Source organism: Eurypyga helias, unplaced genomic scaffold (assembly GCF_000690775.1).
Source record: "Eurypyga helias isolate BGI_N326 unplaced genomic scaffold, ASM69077v1 scaffold49739, whole genome shotgun sequence".
Lineage (NCBI taxonomy): Eukaryota > Metazoa > Chordata > Aves > Eurypygiformes > Eurypygidae > Eurypyga > Eurypyga helias.
Genome location: NW_010272372.1, coordinates 1 through 17,997, shown reverse-complemented (window position 1 = coordinate 17,997; position 17,997 = coordinate 1). Strand labels below are relative to the sequence as shown.

The window sequence follows — 17,997 nt, the reverse complement described above, 5'->3', positions numbered from 1 at the left end:
CATTCTCTCCCAGCCTTCCATTTTGTGCAATACTGGCATCGCTTTTCATCCTCTGAAGCGTATTTTAAATCTGTCTGGACTAAGTTGCCTTAGCTCGTACCGGTAACCGTTAACAAGACAGGAAACTCCCCTCCAACTGAGAGTAAAAGACACACGTGTGATTTCCCTCCCCCACGCCCCCCCCATCCCTCCCTGTCACTCACACCTCCCCATTCAGATTGACATTCACTTATGGAGGTAAGCATCCAGCCACAGATCTCCAGATTTCTTCAGGGACCTGTGGAAAGACAATGAAGTTTGCTTGGCATGCGAGTCTTGCCTCTTGTCATGCTTTTTCCTACACAGGAGCCTGTTCCTGCATTTAAATATGAATCCTTAGGACACCAAATGTCATTCCCCAGTATAGCAGATATAGCAAGAAGGGTTAAGAGTGAGCAAGAACTTCACCTGATGTTATTTGTAGTTACTTGTAACCTGTGTTATTTGTAGTCTCTCTGGCCCTGAATAACCACCACAGCAGAATTGCCTGGGCTCTATATGTTGTGCCCCTGAAAGTGTTCCCCTGCCTTCCCCTGGGAATTCTCACATAGAATTTCCCATCTTCATCAGCTCTGCAAATATTATGTGACAGATCTGAGCTGGTTTGGACCTAAAAGTCCTCTGACAAAATCCTTCTATTGGGAGGAAAAATAATTGCTGAGATGGTTTCTGAGAACTTGTGTGGAAACATGAGCACTGTGTGGTGGGATGCTGGGCATCACCCTGCTGGGTCTTGGTGTTGCGTGCATTTTCCTGTTCTAACTGGACAAGAGGACCAAAGGAGGTTTTGAACCAGTTTTCAGCCCTTCTGTATGTTGGGGCCAATCTGCTTTAATTTGCATTTGCTTAAAATGGTTTGCAAGTGGAGATTCTTGGACTGCCGAATACGTTCTTGTGTTCCCTGTCATGAATTATTGCCCTTGGAGTAACTGAGACAGGAACATTAACATAGACTCACAGAATGGTTTGGGTTGGAAGGGATGTTAAAGACCATCCAGTTCCAACCCCCCTGCCATGGGCAGGGACACCTTCCACTAGACCAGGTTGCTCCAAGCCTCATCCAGCCTGGCCTTGGACACTTCCAGGGATGGGGCATCCACAGCTTCTCTGGGCAACCTGTCCCAGTGCCTCACCACCCTCTCCGGGAAGAACTTCTTCCTGATATCCAATCTAAACCTCCCCACTTTCAATTTAAACCCGTTACCCCTTGTCCTGTCACTCCAGGCCCTTGTAAAAATTCCCCCCCAGCTTCCTGGTAGCCCCTTCAGGCACTGGAAGGTGCTATAAGGTCTCCCCGGAGCCTTCTCTTCTCCAGGCTGAACAAGCCCAACTCTCTCAGCCTGTCCCCAGGGCAGAGGGGCTCCAGCCCTCGGAGCATCTCCATGGCCTCCTCTGGACTCACTCCAACCGGTCTATATCCTTCTGATGTTGAGGGCCCCAGAGCTGGACGCAGCACTCCAGGTGGGGTCTCACCAGAGCAGAGCACAGGGGCAGAATCCCCTCCGCTGACCTGCTGGCCACACTTCTCCGGATCCAGCCCAGGATACGGTTACTAGCCTGTGCCTATAGGGAGTAGCCCTTTGCTGCTGGCAGGGCTCAAACAGGTAACAGCATGGGCTGTAACCTGATTAATTCCCCTTGGATTCACATCACTTTGCCGCCTGAAAATACACTCCAGCTCCAAAAGGCCAGGATCACCATCTGTCAGAGTAGCATTTTAAAAAGGGTATTATGAAAAAGGTCCCTATTAGATCAGGTTAGTACCTATCTAAATGCTTGAGTATTTGGTGCTTTGATAGTAGTCCTCTGGTTGCAGAAGCTGCCCTGGGGGACAGCTGTTTCTTCCCCCATGGTGCAGTGAAGCAGTTTCCCATCTGTTATCACCTATTGTTAGTCCACTACGTCAGTGGAGCTGTGTCATTCCTGCAGTGGGTCGACACTGCTGCGAGTGTGCCCTGCACTGCCAAAGGAAGATTACCCACCAAGTGACGCTACGTTACGGAATAGCGACGTAGTATTTCTGAAGGGTCTGCAGTGTCTGGATTTCTCTGTACTAGAGAATAACATAACAATGAATTGCAGGCTGCAGGTGGTACTAGAAGGACCTTACCCAACGATGTCTATGAATGCTTTTCCAAGAGGCTTCTCTTCATACTGGACTCCATACTTGGCACATAATGACTTCACCAAAGGTTTCACCTTCCAGAAATTGTGTCGCGGCATTGTTGGAAACAGGCTTGAATAGAGAGGGAGAAAACAAACCTGAGAAAACCCTAGAGACTAGCCCCAAGGGATTGGCATCTTTGTGTCCTCACTGGGGCTCATTATTACTGCCTTCTCCACCAGCTGTACAAGTGGATGAAAGGAAGACAGGCAGAGAGAGATCCCCGTGCTTTACAGTCCTTTGTTTCAAGGAGGCTTGTGAAAAAGGAGTGCATTCATTTCTCACCTCCAGAAGCTCATGGAACAGAGAAGCAGGTAGAGGAGAACTTGGGATCACCTTGCCCTGTGATGTTCAACGGAGATTTCCTAAGCTGACTTCCAAACCCGTAAGCCTTAGCCTAAATGCCATCTCTTTTACATTTTCTGTTGTCACTGGCAACAGATGGTCCGTATGGCCTGGTTTTAATATCTTTCCTGAAACCGGGTACCCAGCAATGTATGCAGTTCCACACAGCTGCCACACCCTATAACACCGAATTGTTTGTAGTCAGGGAGAGGAGATTTCTGAAATGGATACTCAAGTTCAAGTGTTTGGCTTTGAGTCCACAGGCATTGTAACTGGTAGACACGTACCTCTGACTCCTAACTAAAACCCCAAATTAAAATTTTGGGAGTGAAAACCAAAGAATTTGGTAGCAAGACAGAAAGGTGCCATGCCTGCAGTAGAAGCAGGCTATGAGTCTGGGAATCTCTTTCCTTGGCATATGGTAGCACTCCAAAGATCCTGCCCCATCCCACACATCTGCCTTTAGCAGACTTTCCATCCCCTCAAGTCCAGTGTTGTAACATCCTGGTAATGGCCAAATGATTCTGGGTCAATACTCACTGGTGCTCGATTTGAAAATTCAGGTGCCCAGTGAACCAGTCGTTGAAAAAGGACTGCTCAATGTTGCAGGTGGCTGCAACCTGTAAAGGCAAGAAAGCAGCTGTGAAGATGAGTGAAGTCTCACCCTAAAACCAGAATGAAGCTCCTCTTGCCTGTGGCAGGGACTGGCAGGTGACTTAGTGCACTACTGAGCTGTCGGCACGCAGAAGGCTGTTGCGCTGACGTTGCTGGTTGCAGCAAGGGCAGTTTTAATCCTTTTTCAGGGTTTACTGACAACTGTCATGCTGACCGGGTCTCTACTGGTTTGACCAGTGGTAAAGGGGACAGTTTGTGGACATTCGGTGACGAGTCACCTATCAGTCCAAGTATGGACTCCCACATCTCAGTTAACAACAGTACCAAGATGGAACAGGGGGGAGGAAAATGTATTACAGAAGTTTGGACTTCCTTGTCTTGACCTAGCATTGTTGGCTCTGGGGAGAACATCCTTAAGGGAGGGGACATGGACAGAGGACATATACCTGGGGATTGCTGTAACCCATCTGCTCTTTGAGTAAATTTCTAATATTTTGGGGTCAGTCAGGGATATTCTTCTCCCTCAAAGTTACCTGAGAGCTCAGCCAGTCTCTGTGCTTCTCACAGTCAATTTCCATTGGAATGTGATTCATCTGGGTGACCCACACAAACCAGTGACTCTCCAGAAACCTTTGAAAACAAACAGGCAAAAAGCATGGCCGTTGGTACTGCAGAGCAGGATATGAGGTGAACAGAGCGGGGTTTTCACGGCGCAGCAGGAGACACAACCCATCAGGAAAGTTTTTCTCTGAGGCATTGGAGTAAATACCTCTCTTTCCATGGGAACCAGAGAGAAATCACTTCTGGGATGAATTTCCCTTTCCTCTGGGACTAAGGCAATTACTAAATACAAGCAGGACATCCTACTGGGCTACCCCTCTCCCTCAGAAGTGGATTGATGTCTCGTGCTACTCTTGTCTTTCAGTAAACAAAGGTGATCCTGAAAAAAACAACCCAATTTAGAAATGCTGAGAACTGTTTTCATCTTTCCCATTGCTTGATGGATATACATTTATTATACATTTATTTCCCATTCATGTCAGGCCCTGGGGCTCCCAGCTTCCTTTCGCTCTCTCAATACCTTTACCATATCTCAACTCTGCCCTGGGCTGGGTGTTTCTTTAGAGCGGCTTGTTTATGGCTTATGGTTTATAACTGCATTTTTAGCACCTCAGTAGCCTATAGAAATGCACTTCTCTTTACCCAAAGCAGTTTCTCTATGCTGAGACATGGATAGATGTATGTTGACAAGGTAGTTGTCCAGAAATGTCCTTGTTCTAGTCTTTGGTCTTGTTTTCTGAAAGCAGATTATCTGAATTTGCAATTTTGCCTTTCTTCTTGCACTTTTAGATTAATCAAAATAATAAGCTTTTCAGCTTGACTTTAGATAAAAAGGACACCTACACACTTACACAAATGTATGTCTTTTCAATCTCCTCTTGTCCTTAGGTCCAAATTGGTTTGATACTTTGAAAACTGAAGTAATAGACAGTTCAAATTTTGCGGAGGGAAAAGGTCTAATATTGTGAAAGTCCTTGCACATCTGTTGCCTTTTCTTTTTACTCAAAAAATGAATTTTTTTTTTTTTATAAAATGTTTTTCATTGTGTGATGAAATGTTTTGCTAAAACTAATGCTGACTGTGGGACTAAATGCCATCCTTTGACACCAGCCAGCGTACAGGCCATGAAGTCTTCCACACCGGGAAGCACGTACAGTGCTCAGGAGGGCTCACGAATTACCTTCCCAGTAAGCTGGGAAGAGGCTGGCTTGAGGCACTCCAGAAGGGTCCAGCCTTGGCCAAAGCAGAAAAATGCATAAATGTGTTGGGATCGGGCAGTGTATGAGAACAGGGAATAACGGAAGAAAGAATCCTGGCTGAACAATCACGAGGGCAGGGAGGATGCTGAGGGCCAGAACCAGCTCTGACGTGGGGAGGAAGAACTGGGAGATGATAAGACACAAGTGAAGCCGTGAGAACACCCAAGATACACAGTGAGGTCAGTGGCTGCAGAGGGCCTAAACAGGGAAGGCCTGTGGAGCACAGGAGAGCAGAGACTTGGTTCTGGCACTGGAAGGAGGGGAGAGCAGCAAGGAGACCCTTTATCTCCTACCTGACAAAAGTGAGGAGAGACAGGGATCCCAGAATGCCATAGAATGGGATGTATGTGATGAAGTAGCGCATGTAGTAACTGATGGCCCAGGCTAGGTCCTAGGGGAAGAGAGAGGACATTAGGCATCACTTTGCCTATCCCATATAACATTTTCCTTGCTGGTGATATTAGGGATGCAGGGTAATTAATACAGCAAAGTGAGATCCCTGCCCACTGGCCTCCTTCCCTACTCCAGTGTGATTTCTTACGAGCCAGCCAGACCCCATAAAGACTGAAGGAATGTTTCACTCACCGCCCAGAACCTGCGCCTGATCATGGTCGAGATGATTTGGATTTGGAAATACACGGGGATGAGAAGAGGTGGGAAGACTGCAAAGCAAAGGGAAATGTTTTGGCCATCAGAGGGTTGGAAAGGCATGTGACATGAGAGTGAGCCAGTGATTTAGGACTGGTTCTAGGGAAAGTCTGCCTAAGCACTGGTGAGAGAGGTGAGGGTGCTGGTGATGGGAGGTGGTGGCCTTTCTGTGAAGAGAGGAGTCTCTACTTCACACACATTCATCTTGACTTATCAAAGAGCGTTGACTGGCAACATGCACGTTCTCCATGGAGCCTCTCACACAGAGGTTATCTCCCAGTCTCAATTGTTTGCCTTGCTTTACACAACCATGCTGGCACTGTTCAAGGTAGAGCTTGGATATCATTGAGACTACACTGAACCGATTTTGAGACCTGCACAGGGGATGGTGGTCCTGAGGAAGGGAAGGATGAGTTGAGGAGTTGCTCTACTAACAGAGTAGGGGCTGGAAGGGTCAGCTGGCATGCAGGGAAAAAGGAAGAGTGCAGGGCAGATACTCACTGAGGAAGAAGTACTCGTGCTGGTGGTTGTAAGGCAGGTACTTCAGCTTCTTCTTGCCATACTGCAGGACACAGGGGAGAAAGCTCAGGCTTGGATTATGACAGATCTAAGAGAAGATTCTCTGCAATACTTCTCTGTTGACTGGGGAATTTTGATTAAATTCCCACACCGGTAAAGGTAAAACGTGTTTTGGTATGGTTAAATATTTTGACTTCGTAATTGTGCTAAGTGTAAATTACTTTTTAAAGTCTTCTGGTTTGATATTCATATAATGTCAATTTACTTGAGAACCTGATAGCATTTTAATGCATTTCTCCACCTTCTGCCATGCCTGTGGCTGTGGTAAGGGCTGCTGTTGTCTCCATCATTACCAATACAAATGTGATAGGCATAAAGTCTGATCTTTGTTTAGTCACTACATGAGAGGCCAGTACAAGACAATGATCCTTGGGTAGTCTTCCATGAAAAATATCCCAACCATTGATCCTTTTTGACTTCTGCAGCCATCAGCCCTCAGGGTCCTCAGCTGTTACTATGGCAAGTCACACAGATGGGCTTAAATCTATAGTTTCATGTCACTGGTTTGACATGTAAGTGATAGGAAATAAGAGTGCTGTCATTGAGAGCTATTCGGCACCGATTCTTCTATTACTGTGGTCCACCTACAGAGAGCAGATGCAGAGAAGTATCTCCAAACACCAGTTTGGACCTTGGGTTGTTGCATTTTTGCAGGTGCCCGTTTCTTTTCAGTGAAAAGAAGGAGTCAAGATCACCTGGTCTCCTAACCCCATCTCCTTAGTGACATATCTAGAGCTATACAGAAGTGTCTTTTTTGAGCTCCAGGAATGTTCACACAGAGTTAATGCATGGAGAATCTGGACTGCTGCGAACTTGCATTTCTGCTTGCAGTATAGAAACTTCCCAATGAAGGTAAGTCTTATATCAACAATAAATCACCCACATCATTCACTCTGGTGTGAGCTCTAAAGGGCTGTGCTTAGCATCATCTGGAAAAGGATTATATACAAGTGTGAAAGAGCATTGGGGCAGACTATGCTGGCCTAACATTTCAAATATTTTGTAGGGCAGAGATCCAGTTTTCCTTGTCATAAATGTTTACATTCTTACTTTTCCGTTTAAGAAGTAGAACCACAGTCTGCTTTTAAACTCAGTTAGCAGGCACAAGATTTTACAGTGGGTGGTACCCACACATTTAATAGCTTGATACTGATTTACAGCTTCTAGATAATGGCTTTTTTATACCCCAGGAGAAGACTTTCATTTTAGTCATATATAAGAGTCCTTCTGTCTCTTGAAAATTCTGTGTGCGCAAGACTTTCTCTATAAATGTCCGTATACCAGTATGTCTGTCCTCTACGCTGGTCTGGAGTTAATTTCTCAATAGTATAAAAGCTGGCTGAGAATCCATTAACTTTTTAGTGTTGTACTTGCTGCAGACATTTCCTTGTTTTCTTTGGTTTGTTTTTAAAACTAAAAATCCTTGTTCCATTGCAAAATAGGCCAAGGATGGTACATGGTTTAAGTCCTTTGTGTGGTTTTTTCATACAGTAGGCAGTAAATAGAAGGACAGATTGAATTAAAATCCCTTAATGTAGCTGTTATTTCATTTGCAGCATGTCAGTACATAGTTAATGTAACCAAATAAGAAAGTATTGCTTATGCAGCAATATCCCCTCAACTGGATGGCAAAAACTTCAGTGGAGAGGACCTTGTGCAGGTTGCCTGGAGCACAGCTAGACTAATATTGGAAGACATTTTCTGAGGAAACAGAAGATCAGTTTTGAAATGTTCTTGATGAAGTACTGAAGAACACCCTCTTTTCCGCTCATGTTGATATTTCAAGCCAGCAGGATGAAGTTGTCCTTAATGACTTTTTCCTTTCTTTCCAATCCCATCTTCATGACTTTTCCCAAGCTACCCCAAAACAGTTTCTCCTGTGGTCAGTATAGGAAATGGATAGGGAATTGCATAATCAATCTTGCCTTTTGGCCCAAGTTTTGGGAGAGTGTGATGGCCAAACTTCTGTCAGACAACATAAGACAGATAAAATCCCTGGATGAAGGATTTCTTTTTTTGGCATTCATGGAAGTCTTGACAGTGTAAGACATGTCTACCAGTCCTAGCCAACTCCTGGTTTTGCACAGGCATTCTCTGAAGACCTTCAGGACAATGGTTTTCCATGTTTTACCCACTTCACCTTACCTCAATAGGCTGTGTATCTCCAAGGACAAAAATATGCAGCATGTTCACATCTGGGTCCTTCTTGAAAATGTTGGGCTTGGCATGGTGTTGGAAGTGACGATGGTTCCACCAGTTTGCAGAGGCACCCTGGGCAGATAGAAGAACCAGGAGCTCATCCATGGGAAGCTACAGTTCCTCTGATGGTAGGATTACCCATTCATTTACATAAGCTAAAACAGTGCAACTCAGATTAGGGCCAAACTGTTACTTGCTTTTGAAATAGCCATAAGCAGTAAGCAGGTAAGCTGTCAGTTGGTATGAGACTGCTGGTTTCACAGGGCTGGTTCGCCCTCATTAAGGATCATCCATATTGAAAAGCAAGGAATAAATATACTCTGAGTGAGTTGCATGTCACCATGTCTTCCCACATGTGAAGTTATTAGTGGTAGCTGAATCACAGAATCATAGAATCATTTAGGTTGGAAAAGACCTTTAAGACCATCTCGTCCAACCATAACACTACCAAGTCCACCACTAAACCCTCTTGCTGCCTTATTGATTATTATACTAGTTTACTGCCTGTGTGGAGCCAGGCAAGAATTGAGTTTGGGAAAATGGGCAAAGCTATGTCCCACCTTCTATATGTTCCTACTGCAAGTAGATGCTGAAAGGCCTGGACTGCCCAGGACCTTACCCATGACACAAGTTCTGACGGCGTCCAGAATGGATGGGGTATTTGGCAAGTATTATACCTTAGTGGAAAGCATGGTGAATATATGACAGGATGTTCAAATAGGGGTTTATGGAATTTAAGAAGCTTTGTCCTAGCTGCTATAATTTGGTGGAGTTCCACTGAAGTTTGTGGAACTGCTGTGTTCTGTAACGGCTATGATTACGGTCTCTGATCTCTTCTGCACAACAGCTCCATGTCCAATGGTCACTAACTTCTCCTCTGTGCATCTGCTCACTGTGGGAAAGCTTAGAGACACAATTTCCTATTTTAAGTCAAAGTGACTGCAGTGTTTCCACAGTGCCCCGGGTCCGTAATGTCCTTTACCTTCAGGTGTCCAATGACAAACTTGTGGACGATGTGGTTCCAGGAAGACTTTGTAAAAACAGAGAGGTGTCCAAAGTCATGTTGCAGCCACCCTGCCTGGGCCTAGGATGAAGGGAAATCAAGTAGTTGGGAAGCCGTTTGAAATCAGAGTTAAGCACAAAAGGAAATGGAGATAGAAAGCAAATCATACATGAGAGGGAGAGAGGGAATCAATTGAAGTGAGAAGGTGAAGATCTCCTATTTTCATTCTGAAGGGGAACAGAGAATAATAGAATTGTTTATGTTGGAAAAGATCCTTAAGATCATCAAGTCCAACCTAAACTTAACACTACCAAGCTGACCACCATATGAAAGGAAAGGCGAAGAGGTGAGAAAAATATGCGAGCCACAATCAGCAGTGGGAAGGGGTGGCCAGAAGGCACCACAGCGGTAGGTACGTTGTGAATATTTTTCACTGGTAATTAATCTAACATGAAAAGTTCAGTGCACACCAGCCTTCTCCTGAGTGATAGGCGCAGCCGGTGTGCTCTGTGCCTACTGCTTCTCACCTGGGAAGTCGTAAGGATGCAGGCAAGGATGAGAGTCGTGATCCAGCCAGTACCGAAGTATGAAACCATTAGCCATGCCAAAACTTCCATTGCAATAATATGGCCCAAGTAAAGAGAGAAGAACACAGGATTTGCTCTGAATAAGTTCATATCCTCCGCTGTCTTCCTCAGGGTCCGGAAATCCTCCACCAGCTGAGACTGCAAAACAGACATGCGAGAAGCAGTAGGAAGCTTGTAAGTCTGAATGTGTCTGAGGAAGGAAGGCTGATTCCGTACTAAGAACCCTGGCTGTTTCTTGCATTGGATGGCTACTCCAGAAGTAAGGAAGGGCCTGCTTCCATATTCACACTGTATTCTAGCTTTTCATAGCACTTCCCTAGGAATAAACATCCTGGCTGGTCTGAGCCCACATCCTGACCTTTTGCACCTTGAGCTGGGAGAGTAATTTAAGCCTGCTGCTGTTAATCAATGGCACTACCTGACTCCGCTGAGAGTTACATCAGCTGATGACTCTCATCTGAATGAGCTTTACAAGTATTAAAGAGGCAGCTGGAGAAGGAGATAATTCAGTCCTATTACTTATGCATAACTCCAGAGTTCTGCTGATGAGCACCCAATATCAGAGCACCCATTGTCTATTTAATATGTGGGTCAGGTACCGTGCAATCATTCATGAAGAGCATTCCCAGGTGTATCACAATCATGGCCAGTCACAAACAATGGGACAGGATTGAGTTTCGTGGCAAGAGCTAGTCATGCCTGCACTGTGCCTGAATAATGAATGAACGGGCTGTCTGGGAAGGATGCAGAGCTGCCCTGAGGATGCGGAGAGGGTGGAAAAGGTACTTGCTGAGTTGCTACTCCTCCAGCACAGCCACCAAAATGAGGCATCTGATTCTTCCCACCCATAGGTGCCTACTCCTTGTGCTATGCCTGGCACAAATGTGGCTGTGCTCCAGAGCTTTGCTGGTACCGGGCTCAGCAGGATAAGCCAGTTTGAGCCTCAAAGAGTTATTCCCTTGGGAGTTATTAATCTGTCAAAGGGAGCATCCAAGCAACCAGTGAGAGAGATTCAAGTCTTGTTGAGGTGGTGTTTGGAAGTCTTTTCAGACTTCTTTGCCTACTCCTCTCCTTCGCCCCATAACAGGCAAGTTATGACATGTGTTTTAGAGCTTGGGCACCAGGGAAGGAATAGCAGAAGGGACACCAAACACACAACCTGGTGCACATTTCCTAGTCCACGTGTCTCAGTTCCCATTTCTCTTCAGTAAGAGATTGGTACACCTTGGGCACCTGGATTGGGCTGCTAGAAATGGGACGTGATTAGCAGATACAGGCCTGTTGGTGGCTCTGTGGGAAAGGAGAGGCCTGCACAGCCAGTGTGAATGTGTCGTCTCCCTCCCACACACATTTTCATCTATACTGGGATGCACACATTGCTAGACAGGGTTCTTCAGTCACTGAGCACTTTTCTCCCTCTCTGGACCTGCCTGTAGTGAAGACACCTTTATAATCTGCCTGCCTGTGACCTGGGGGACATCCCAAGAGGGAAAAAAAAATGGTGGAACATCTGCATCATAAACCCCAGCTCAGAAACAAATACTCACGTTTTTATCTCGGTCCTGGCTAGGTTCCCCTGGAGCAAGCTCTCCAATAAGTAATGGCTTGAGAAACTTTTGAACCAAGGTGGGATTGATGTGGAAAGCCTGGAATGCATCCTAGAGTGGAAATACAAGTAACTGTGAGGGATTCTGAAGTAAACAGTTGCTTCCTACTTGTTGTGTCATTCCCATCCATCTCCAGTACTGTCCTCTGCAGTCATTCCCCCATGTTACGGTGAAAGGCTGGTGCCAGACCCACTTCCATCTCGGTGATCCCTGTTCAGTGCAATACTTTTACTAGAAGCTGATGAATTTGCTTATCTAGTAGGAATCAAATTGTGAGATCTGGGATGCCATCTAGACATATAGTGAAAGGCACCTCAAGACATTTTTTTCTAAGCAACTAAATACCTAAATCCTGTTAATTCGCTTAGAAGGTAGCCAGGAATTTGTGCAAATCCCCACTAGGATATAAATACCCTTTGAAAGTCTGCTGCCTGGAGGCAGTTCAAGAGAGGGGATGACCGTGGTGACTAAACCTGGACATGACTGCAGATACAAAAAATATTACTGCATGTTTTGGCCAGACCCAGCACTAACCCAGCTGAGTAGAAATTGTTGACTTCATTTTGGAGACTCTGCTTCTCTTTCTGTTCTCTAAAATGAGTAACTGAAATATATCTTGGCTCTTCTTTATTCCAGAGCTGTATTCTAGTTACACAGGCAATCCTATCTCCATGCAAATCCAAGTAAAATGTCTTAGAAAGGAACAAACCCAAAAATTCAGTTGTATACTAGAACTTTAAGCAATTGCTGTAAAATGCTTGCTAGGAAACTTTGCAGTGGCTAGGGCCCTGCTCAAAAAAGTACTTACATCAAGAAGCAACTTTATTCATTACTCTAATATATGCTCCAACATATGATTTTAACAGTCTTGAAGAGCCGATGGTTATCAATACATGTGATAAGACTACTGTCACTTCTACTGTGCCCCTTGTCCCTGTAAGAGGACCATTAATCTTTTGCAAGACCGGTAGCATATTTTCTGTTCAGTACATGCCTTGAACGTTGGGTACATTTTCCTGAAGTCTCTCCAACTTGTGATAATAGATGTAAATAGCTTGTTAAGTTTCAGCAACAGCATTTACTTGAGGGATGCAACTCAACACTGATGAAACTTGTGAAAAAATTCTTACCCCATATACTCCTGAGGCTGGGAAAACAGGAAACTCAGCTGGAATAATATTTTTCTTATATATTTTCAAGGCTTGTTCTAATATGGAAGGACAATGCCTTGTTTGTAGAGTCTTTGATCCTGGCATTCATGAGTTTTCCTAGCTCTTCTTTTTCTGGATTCCTTCCCCTTTCCACATGTTTTTGTTTACCTATGTCCTACAGAAACCTGATGGGAGCATATATTTGATGTATCTGCTGCTAGCAGTGAGATCTTGCACACCCTTCGTTTCTTGTGTCATGGCTTGAATTTTAACCCCAAAGATCATGGTAGGGACAGAAAGCTGACCAAGGTCAGAAACTCTTACTCTGTCCTTGCCCTTTTGTTACTGCACAGAACTGGAGTTAACTCTAGAAATTCACCTAGGAGAACTGTAAAGATGTAGTTCCATGAAGTGCTAGGACTGGTACTGAAAAAAAGCAAGTCAAGGAGTACCATGCTTCAGCCTTTCCACCTTTGTCCCACTGCTTAACAATAGCAGGGACCAACTAAAATCTCACTTCTGGCTCTAAACACAGGGCAAGCTGGAAAGTTCTCACTGTGTCCAGATGACCCTTTGGGCACTTGACCTCCATCAGAAGTCTAGCTCTGGTGTTCAAAAATACCAGCCAACAACTTTGGTCACAAAGTCCACCAAAATCAACAGAAACTTTCACCTGATTCCAAGACTCTAGATTGAGTTTCGTAATGATGCTCCAACCGCAGTTTTGCTGTGAGAGTCATATAAGGAGGGAGCGTGAAAGCTGATCTAAGCCATTTAGCTTGAACTTAAAGAAATGATATATGAGAAGTTAAAGAAACAGAATTAGCAGGGGTGAGGTGGGGGGAAGAGATGAGCTAGCTACAGGTGGGAGAAAGAAATAAAACTCTGTGGAATGATTTAAAGATTATAAAAGCCATAAAATGCCAGCGGCTATGGGTGAAAAAGTAAGCAGAGGGGAGAATTCAGGTCAATTGAGGAGGCAAACAAAAACACCAGAAATTAAACTTCTTATGTAAAGCCCCAGAATTTCCTAGTTAGTTCCAGCCCATGCCTGTACTGAAGTGCCCAAACTATCCCCTTTTGCAACCAATTTCAGGGACAAAGTCATCCCTGTTATCACAGGGGGAAGTTTGGATTAATTTGTCCAGGTCTACTCATGAAGACTGCATCACTGGCAAAACACAGCCCAGCGTGAGGGACACCAGCGCTTTTTGACTGCATTGGGTACTCGCTGGTGTTACTTCACTGATGCCAAAATGAAGGTAAAACTCTAGGGCGGGCAACGCTGCTTCTGCAGCCCTGTGCTGCAGTCTCCCATGCAAAGAAATACTTGTCCTGAATCATCAGGTTCCTTCTCTACTTGGAGGAATTTAATTTGTTTTACCATAATTATGCTTACTTCACTCTTTCTCGTGTTATCCTCACAGCTCACCTGAGGTTAAAAAATACGATCGTCTCCCTTCTGCAGACGGGGGATACACTAAAGGGCTGGCTTGACCAAGGTTACAATGGGGGGCTCTAGCAGAACTAGTAGCCTTAAGCCTTTTTTACGAATGCTCCAGTTATTGCAGAATTTTCCACTCTTGGACCCACAAATTGGTCACTGAGATGTTAAGTCTAATTTTAATTTCCTTCCCTGGTACAATTTGCAGATGAGGTGAGAGAGGAGGAAAGAGCAGAATGAGTGGGGAAGTGAAAACTGACTGTACCTGCCGCAAGGTTTTGCAATTTGGGGATGAAAAAAGGGGAAGACAGGGAAGGAGGGAGAGTGTGAACACATAAGAAGCATTAAAACACATTGAGTCAATCTTATTTAAGGAAATAGGGGAATAAATGTCTGTGGAGGTCTGACTGGGCACCCTCTGGTCATTGTGATAGGAGATCTGGCTGCTCTCTGTTGTGTTAATTGGGGAGTGACTCAGAACAACAGTTTCTGTGGCAACCCAGAAGGTATTTTTGTCTACATGGGGCTTCCCTGCCAGCAGCATATCTGTTTTCTAAGCATTCTCATAAATGCTCTGTCATGACTTTTCCAGGGAGAGTTCTCCTCTGCCTCTGAACTTTATAGCCTCACTTCTTTCTGGATGGGTTGAAATGTAAAGGTTGGAATTGGTCAGAAATGCAGTCATGCATGTCAAAACAGCTGTTACTCAAAACTACACTACCTGTCTTCCACTTCACTGTCTCAACTCACTGCTATTCCTACTGGCAGCAGGAAAGCTTTACCTTCACTGAGAAGTAATTCACGTAGATGTCATTGGTATATGTAGAGAATGGGCTTTTTCAGCATAGCCTCCAAACAGGAGACAGAATAACATCTTCTGCATCCTCTTACATCATCAGACAGAAAGCCAAAGAGATGGAAGGACTGATTTTTTATTAGCTGTATCTCATGCTTCTCCTTTACTAATAGGTCCCGAATGTAAGATAGTACCTGAGTTTTGGAATTGTCCTCAGTTCTGTACTAGAGAAGATAAAAAGCAAAAGGCAAAAGATGGTCTCTGGGAAGTGCTATGTGGTATTTACACCTGACCTCCCAGCTTTGTGATCTACTGGCCAAGTAAGCTCAAGTATCTTATTGTTTGGTAACAAAAAGCTTTGAATCACTGAGGTATGAACTGTACCTGAGCACTGACGTGCTTCTTGCAGTCAGTACGAGGATGTTCTTTCACATCCTCGAACATCTCTGCAACAGAGAGACGTCAAGGTGCTTTTGCATACTCTTGCCTTCATTTTCTGTGTGCACGGTGTGATACCAGAACAGGTTGTCCCAGACAGGTGTGCTGTCTCAGCATGTTAAGGTATGGCCTAAAAATGAATGAATGCTCAGTATCTGTAGGGGAAATTTCGTGTGTTAGCGAGCCTGGGCACTCCTCACCTTGCTGGCATGAGCTGAGCATGCTGAAGGTTAACAGCTGCCACGGAAGCTCCTCAGCTCTCCTGTGAGCCTCCCAAGATAATGTAGCTCACCTCTCACCACGCAGGGTACCTTTAGAGTAGCCTGGAATAGACGCAGGGTTCAGTGACTCTGTCAGTGGGCAACTTGTGGTAGGTGGCTACACATGATCCTACAGAACATTGGTCCAAGATAAACGGACAAGATGCTGAGGTTTCTTTGGTGCATGTTTGCTGGACTGTAGGTCCCAACCACACGTCACGCTAAGGAGAATCTGAGAAAGATGGAAGCCATGTGAGAACTAGGAAAGTAAACACCTTAAACTGATTTTTTGTCATAGCCTTCACCTCTTCCTAAACTCTTCCAGTTGTGGCATCTCACAACACAGAACGAAACCTGTTAATTAAGCCTTGACAGAGTCAAGGCCAAGGCTTTCTCACCCTGAACGAGAGAGAGGTTTTTTGGCAGTAAACTGTTATTCATCACAGGGCAGCTGGCAACCAGATGCCGATTCTGGTTTAGTGCTCAGAGCAGTGACAGGCAATTTCAGAGCATTAGGATGAGGGAGCATGCTCTGCGTAGAGTAGGATGCTGTGTACCCTGGGGAGGTGGGAAGAGGACCAGCAGTAGTGGAATCACAAACCTGTGTTTCAGTCTCCCCTGTAAAGGCTCAAGACAGATGAAAGAGCAGATGCTTTTTGGCTTTTAGTGGAGATATTGGAGTTAAATTCTTGGGGATGGTAGTCAAACTCCTCCGGTTGCAGAAGGCTTGTGTTTAAGTAGCTGAAAATAAAACCTGGCCCATGTTTTTTGAGGGAGAAAGCTACTCATTCAGAGGATTTATTGGAAGGGGACAGGAATACCAAGACGCACCTCAGTGCCTCAAGGGAAAGAATGAGAAATAATCACTGGTCTCAGGCAAATGGAGACTCATGGAAAAGTGTTAGTAATTCTTGCCAATTAATTCTGCCACACAGCCTCCCTCCTGGAGAAGGTGTTAAGAGCTGTGGGAGATGAACAGTTAATGCTACAGCTTGGTCTCTCCTGACGCTCACCATTCCTAAAAGCCCTGAAGCAGTTTAAATTTTATTAACTATGGGCTAGTGCCTGGGGAGAGAGCCTTCCGAAGATGGTGGCTTTATGGAAAACTGCAGATAACGATGTCCGAGTCAATTTGTTCCTTTTTCAAGGTTTTATTTTGTTTGGTTGGGTTTTTTTGTTTGTTTGTTTGTTTGAAGTAGCTGAAACGTGAGAGGTAGCTGAAAGCAGCTATGAAGTGCAGGAGTGGCTGTAGCAGCAGCAAGGTTTTTTTTTTTCCTTTTCTGTAGAAACCTGTAACTAAATTCTCTAGAGGTTTCTCTCCCGGGGAAAAAGCTAAAAAGCTCCTTGTTTTAAAGCCTCAAGCTCACCCACCTCACAGAAGCAACTTTGAAACACAAGCCGGCCTCTCCTTAACCCTTTCTTGTGCTTGGCTGCCGTGACTCTGCATGTCATAAGCTACACGCTGAAGAGGGACGCTGCTCATGAATTCCGAGCTCCAGGCACAGCACCAACAAGAGACAAAGACAACCCTGAAGCAGAGCCCAGCAATCTCTACCAACCAGTCTTTCAGCTGCTGCGAATTGCCACGGCTCAACGGAATTGATTGCCAAGGAGTGGCGTCAATTCGGACCAAGCATTTCTCTCCTAAAAGTAGCGAGGGAGATGGGCTGGGTGCGCAGCAGGTGTTAGAGGGGTGGGGGAGAGGCTGAGCTGGCTGCACACGAGCTGGCTCGCTTCTCCGTAACCCCCGGGAAGGCAGGGACCTGCGGGAGGCGGCTGATGCGAGCCGGGTGGCAGCCGCGTGGGTGTCCGTGCGTGGGTCCTTACCGTGGCATCTTCACCGGCGCAGTGGCTGATCACTCGCTGACCCCCCGGGTGTCTGTTTGCCCACCTGGTGACATTATAGACCTTTCGCTCTATCACCAGCCACTTGTCCGTCCTCAGGTTGTGCTTCTGGATCTCCTCCCAGGTGTAGAAGCGGATCTGCGCCTCCGGCTCACCCGGTTCCCCACCTTTCTCACCCCCTTTTCCCATGGGGACGCTTGCTTCTTTGTCTTCTCGCCCAAAAAACCTGTCCCTGCGGTTTTTAGGGACGTGCCGGCGTCTTCCCCTTTTCCTGCGTGATTTAACTCAGCTGATCCCCTGTTCTCTCCCTTCCCCTCCGCTCATGTCCTCCCCTCTCTTTGTCTCCGGCTGCCCAGCCCTGGCAATCCCTGGCTGGCTCAGAAGTGCCCCCTAGGCTGGCTGTCCCCGCGCTGATGCACTTTCTCCTCGCACACAGCCCGGTATTGTGGGAAGCTCG

General features: G+C 45.6%; 1 protein-coding gene across 1 annotated transcript; it reads right to left on the bottom strand.

Moving 5' to 3' along the window:
* Positions 1 to 203: 203 nt before the first annotated feature.
* Positions 204 to 17,891, bottom strand: LOC104504871 (fatty acid desaturase 2-like). The gene is made up of 12 exons (XM_010159097.1): positions 17,523 to 17,891; positions 11,547 to 11,657; positions 9,940 to 10,137; positions 9,392 to 9,493; positions 8,356 to 8,481; positions 6,133 to 6,193; positions 5,569 to 5,645; positions 5,277 to 5,374; positions 3,697 to 3,793; positions 3,089 to 3,168; positions 2,150 to 2,275; positions 204 to 277 (listed from the first exon to the last, which is right to left on the bottom strand). Exons 1-12 carry the CDS (start codon positions 17,727 to 17,729, stop codon positions 226 to 228), a joined length of 1,335 nt encoding a protein of 444 aa, XP_010157399.1. The 5' UTR covers positions 17,730 to 17,891; the 3' UTR covers positions 204 to 225.
* Between the last annotated feature and the right edge of the window lie 106 nt (positions 17,892 to 17,997).

What these genes read in the sequence shown, in the direction of transcription:
- LOC104504871 (XM_010159097.1), bottom strand. Translation starts at nt 17,729, where the DNA reads ATGGGAAAAGGGGGTGAGAAAGGTGGGGAACCGGGTGAGCCGGAGGCG. An exon ending in GCCAGGACCGAGATAAAAAC is followed by an intron (nt 10,138 to 11,546) that starts GTGAGTATTTGT and finishes TCTGTTTTGCAG; the next exon opens with TCTCAGCTGGTGGAGGATTT. An exon ending in GAGACTGGCTGAGCTCTCAG is followed by an intron (nt 3,169 to 3,696) that starts GTAACTTTGAGG and finishes TTGCCTTTACAG; the next exon opens with GTTGCAGCCACCTGCAACAT.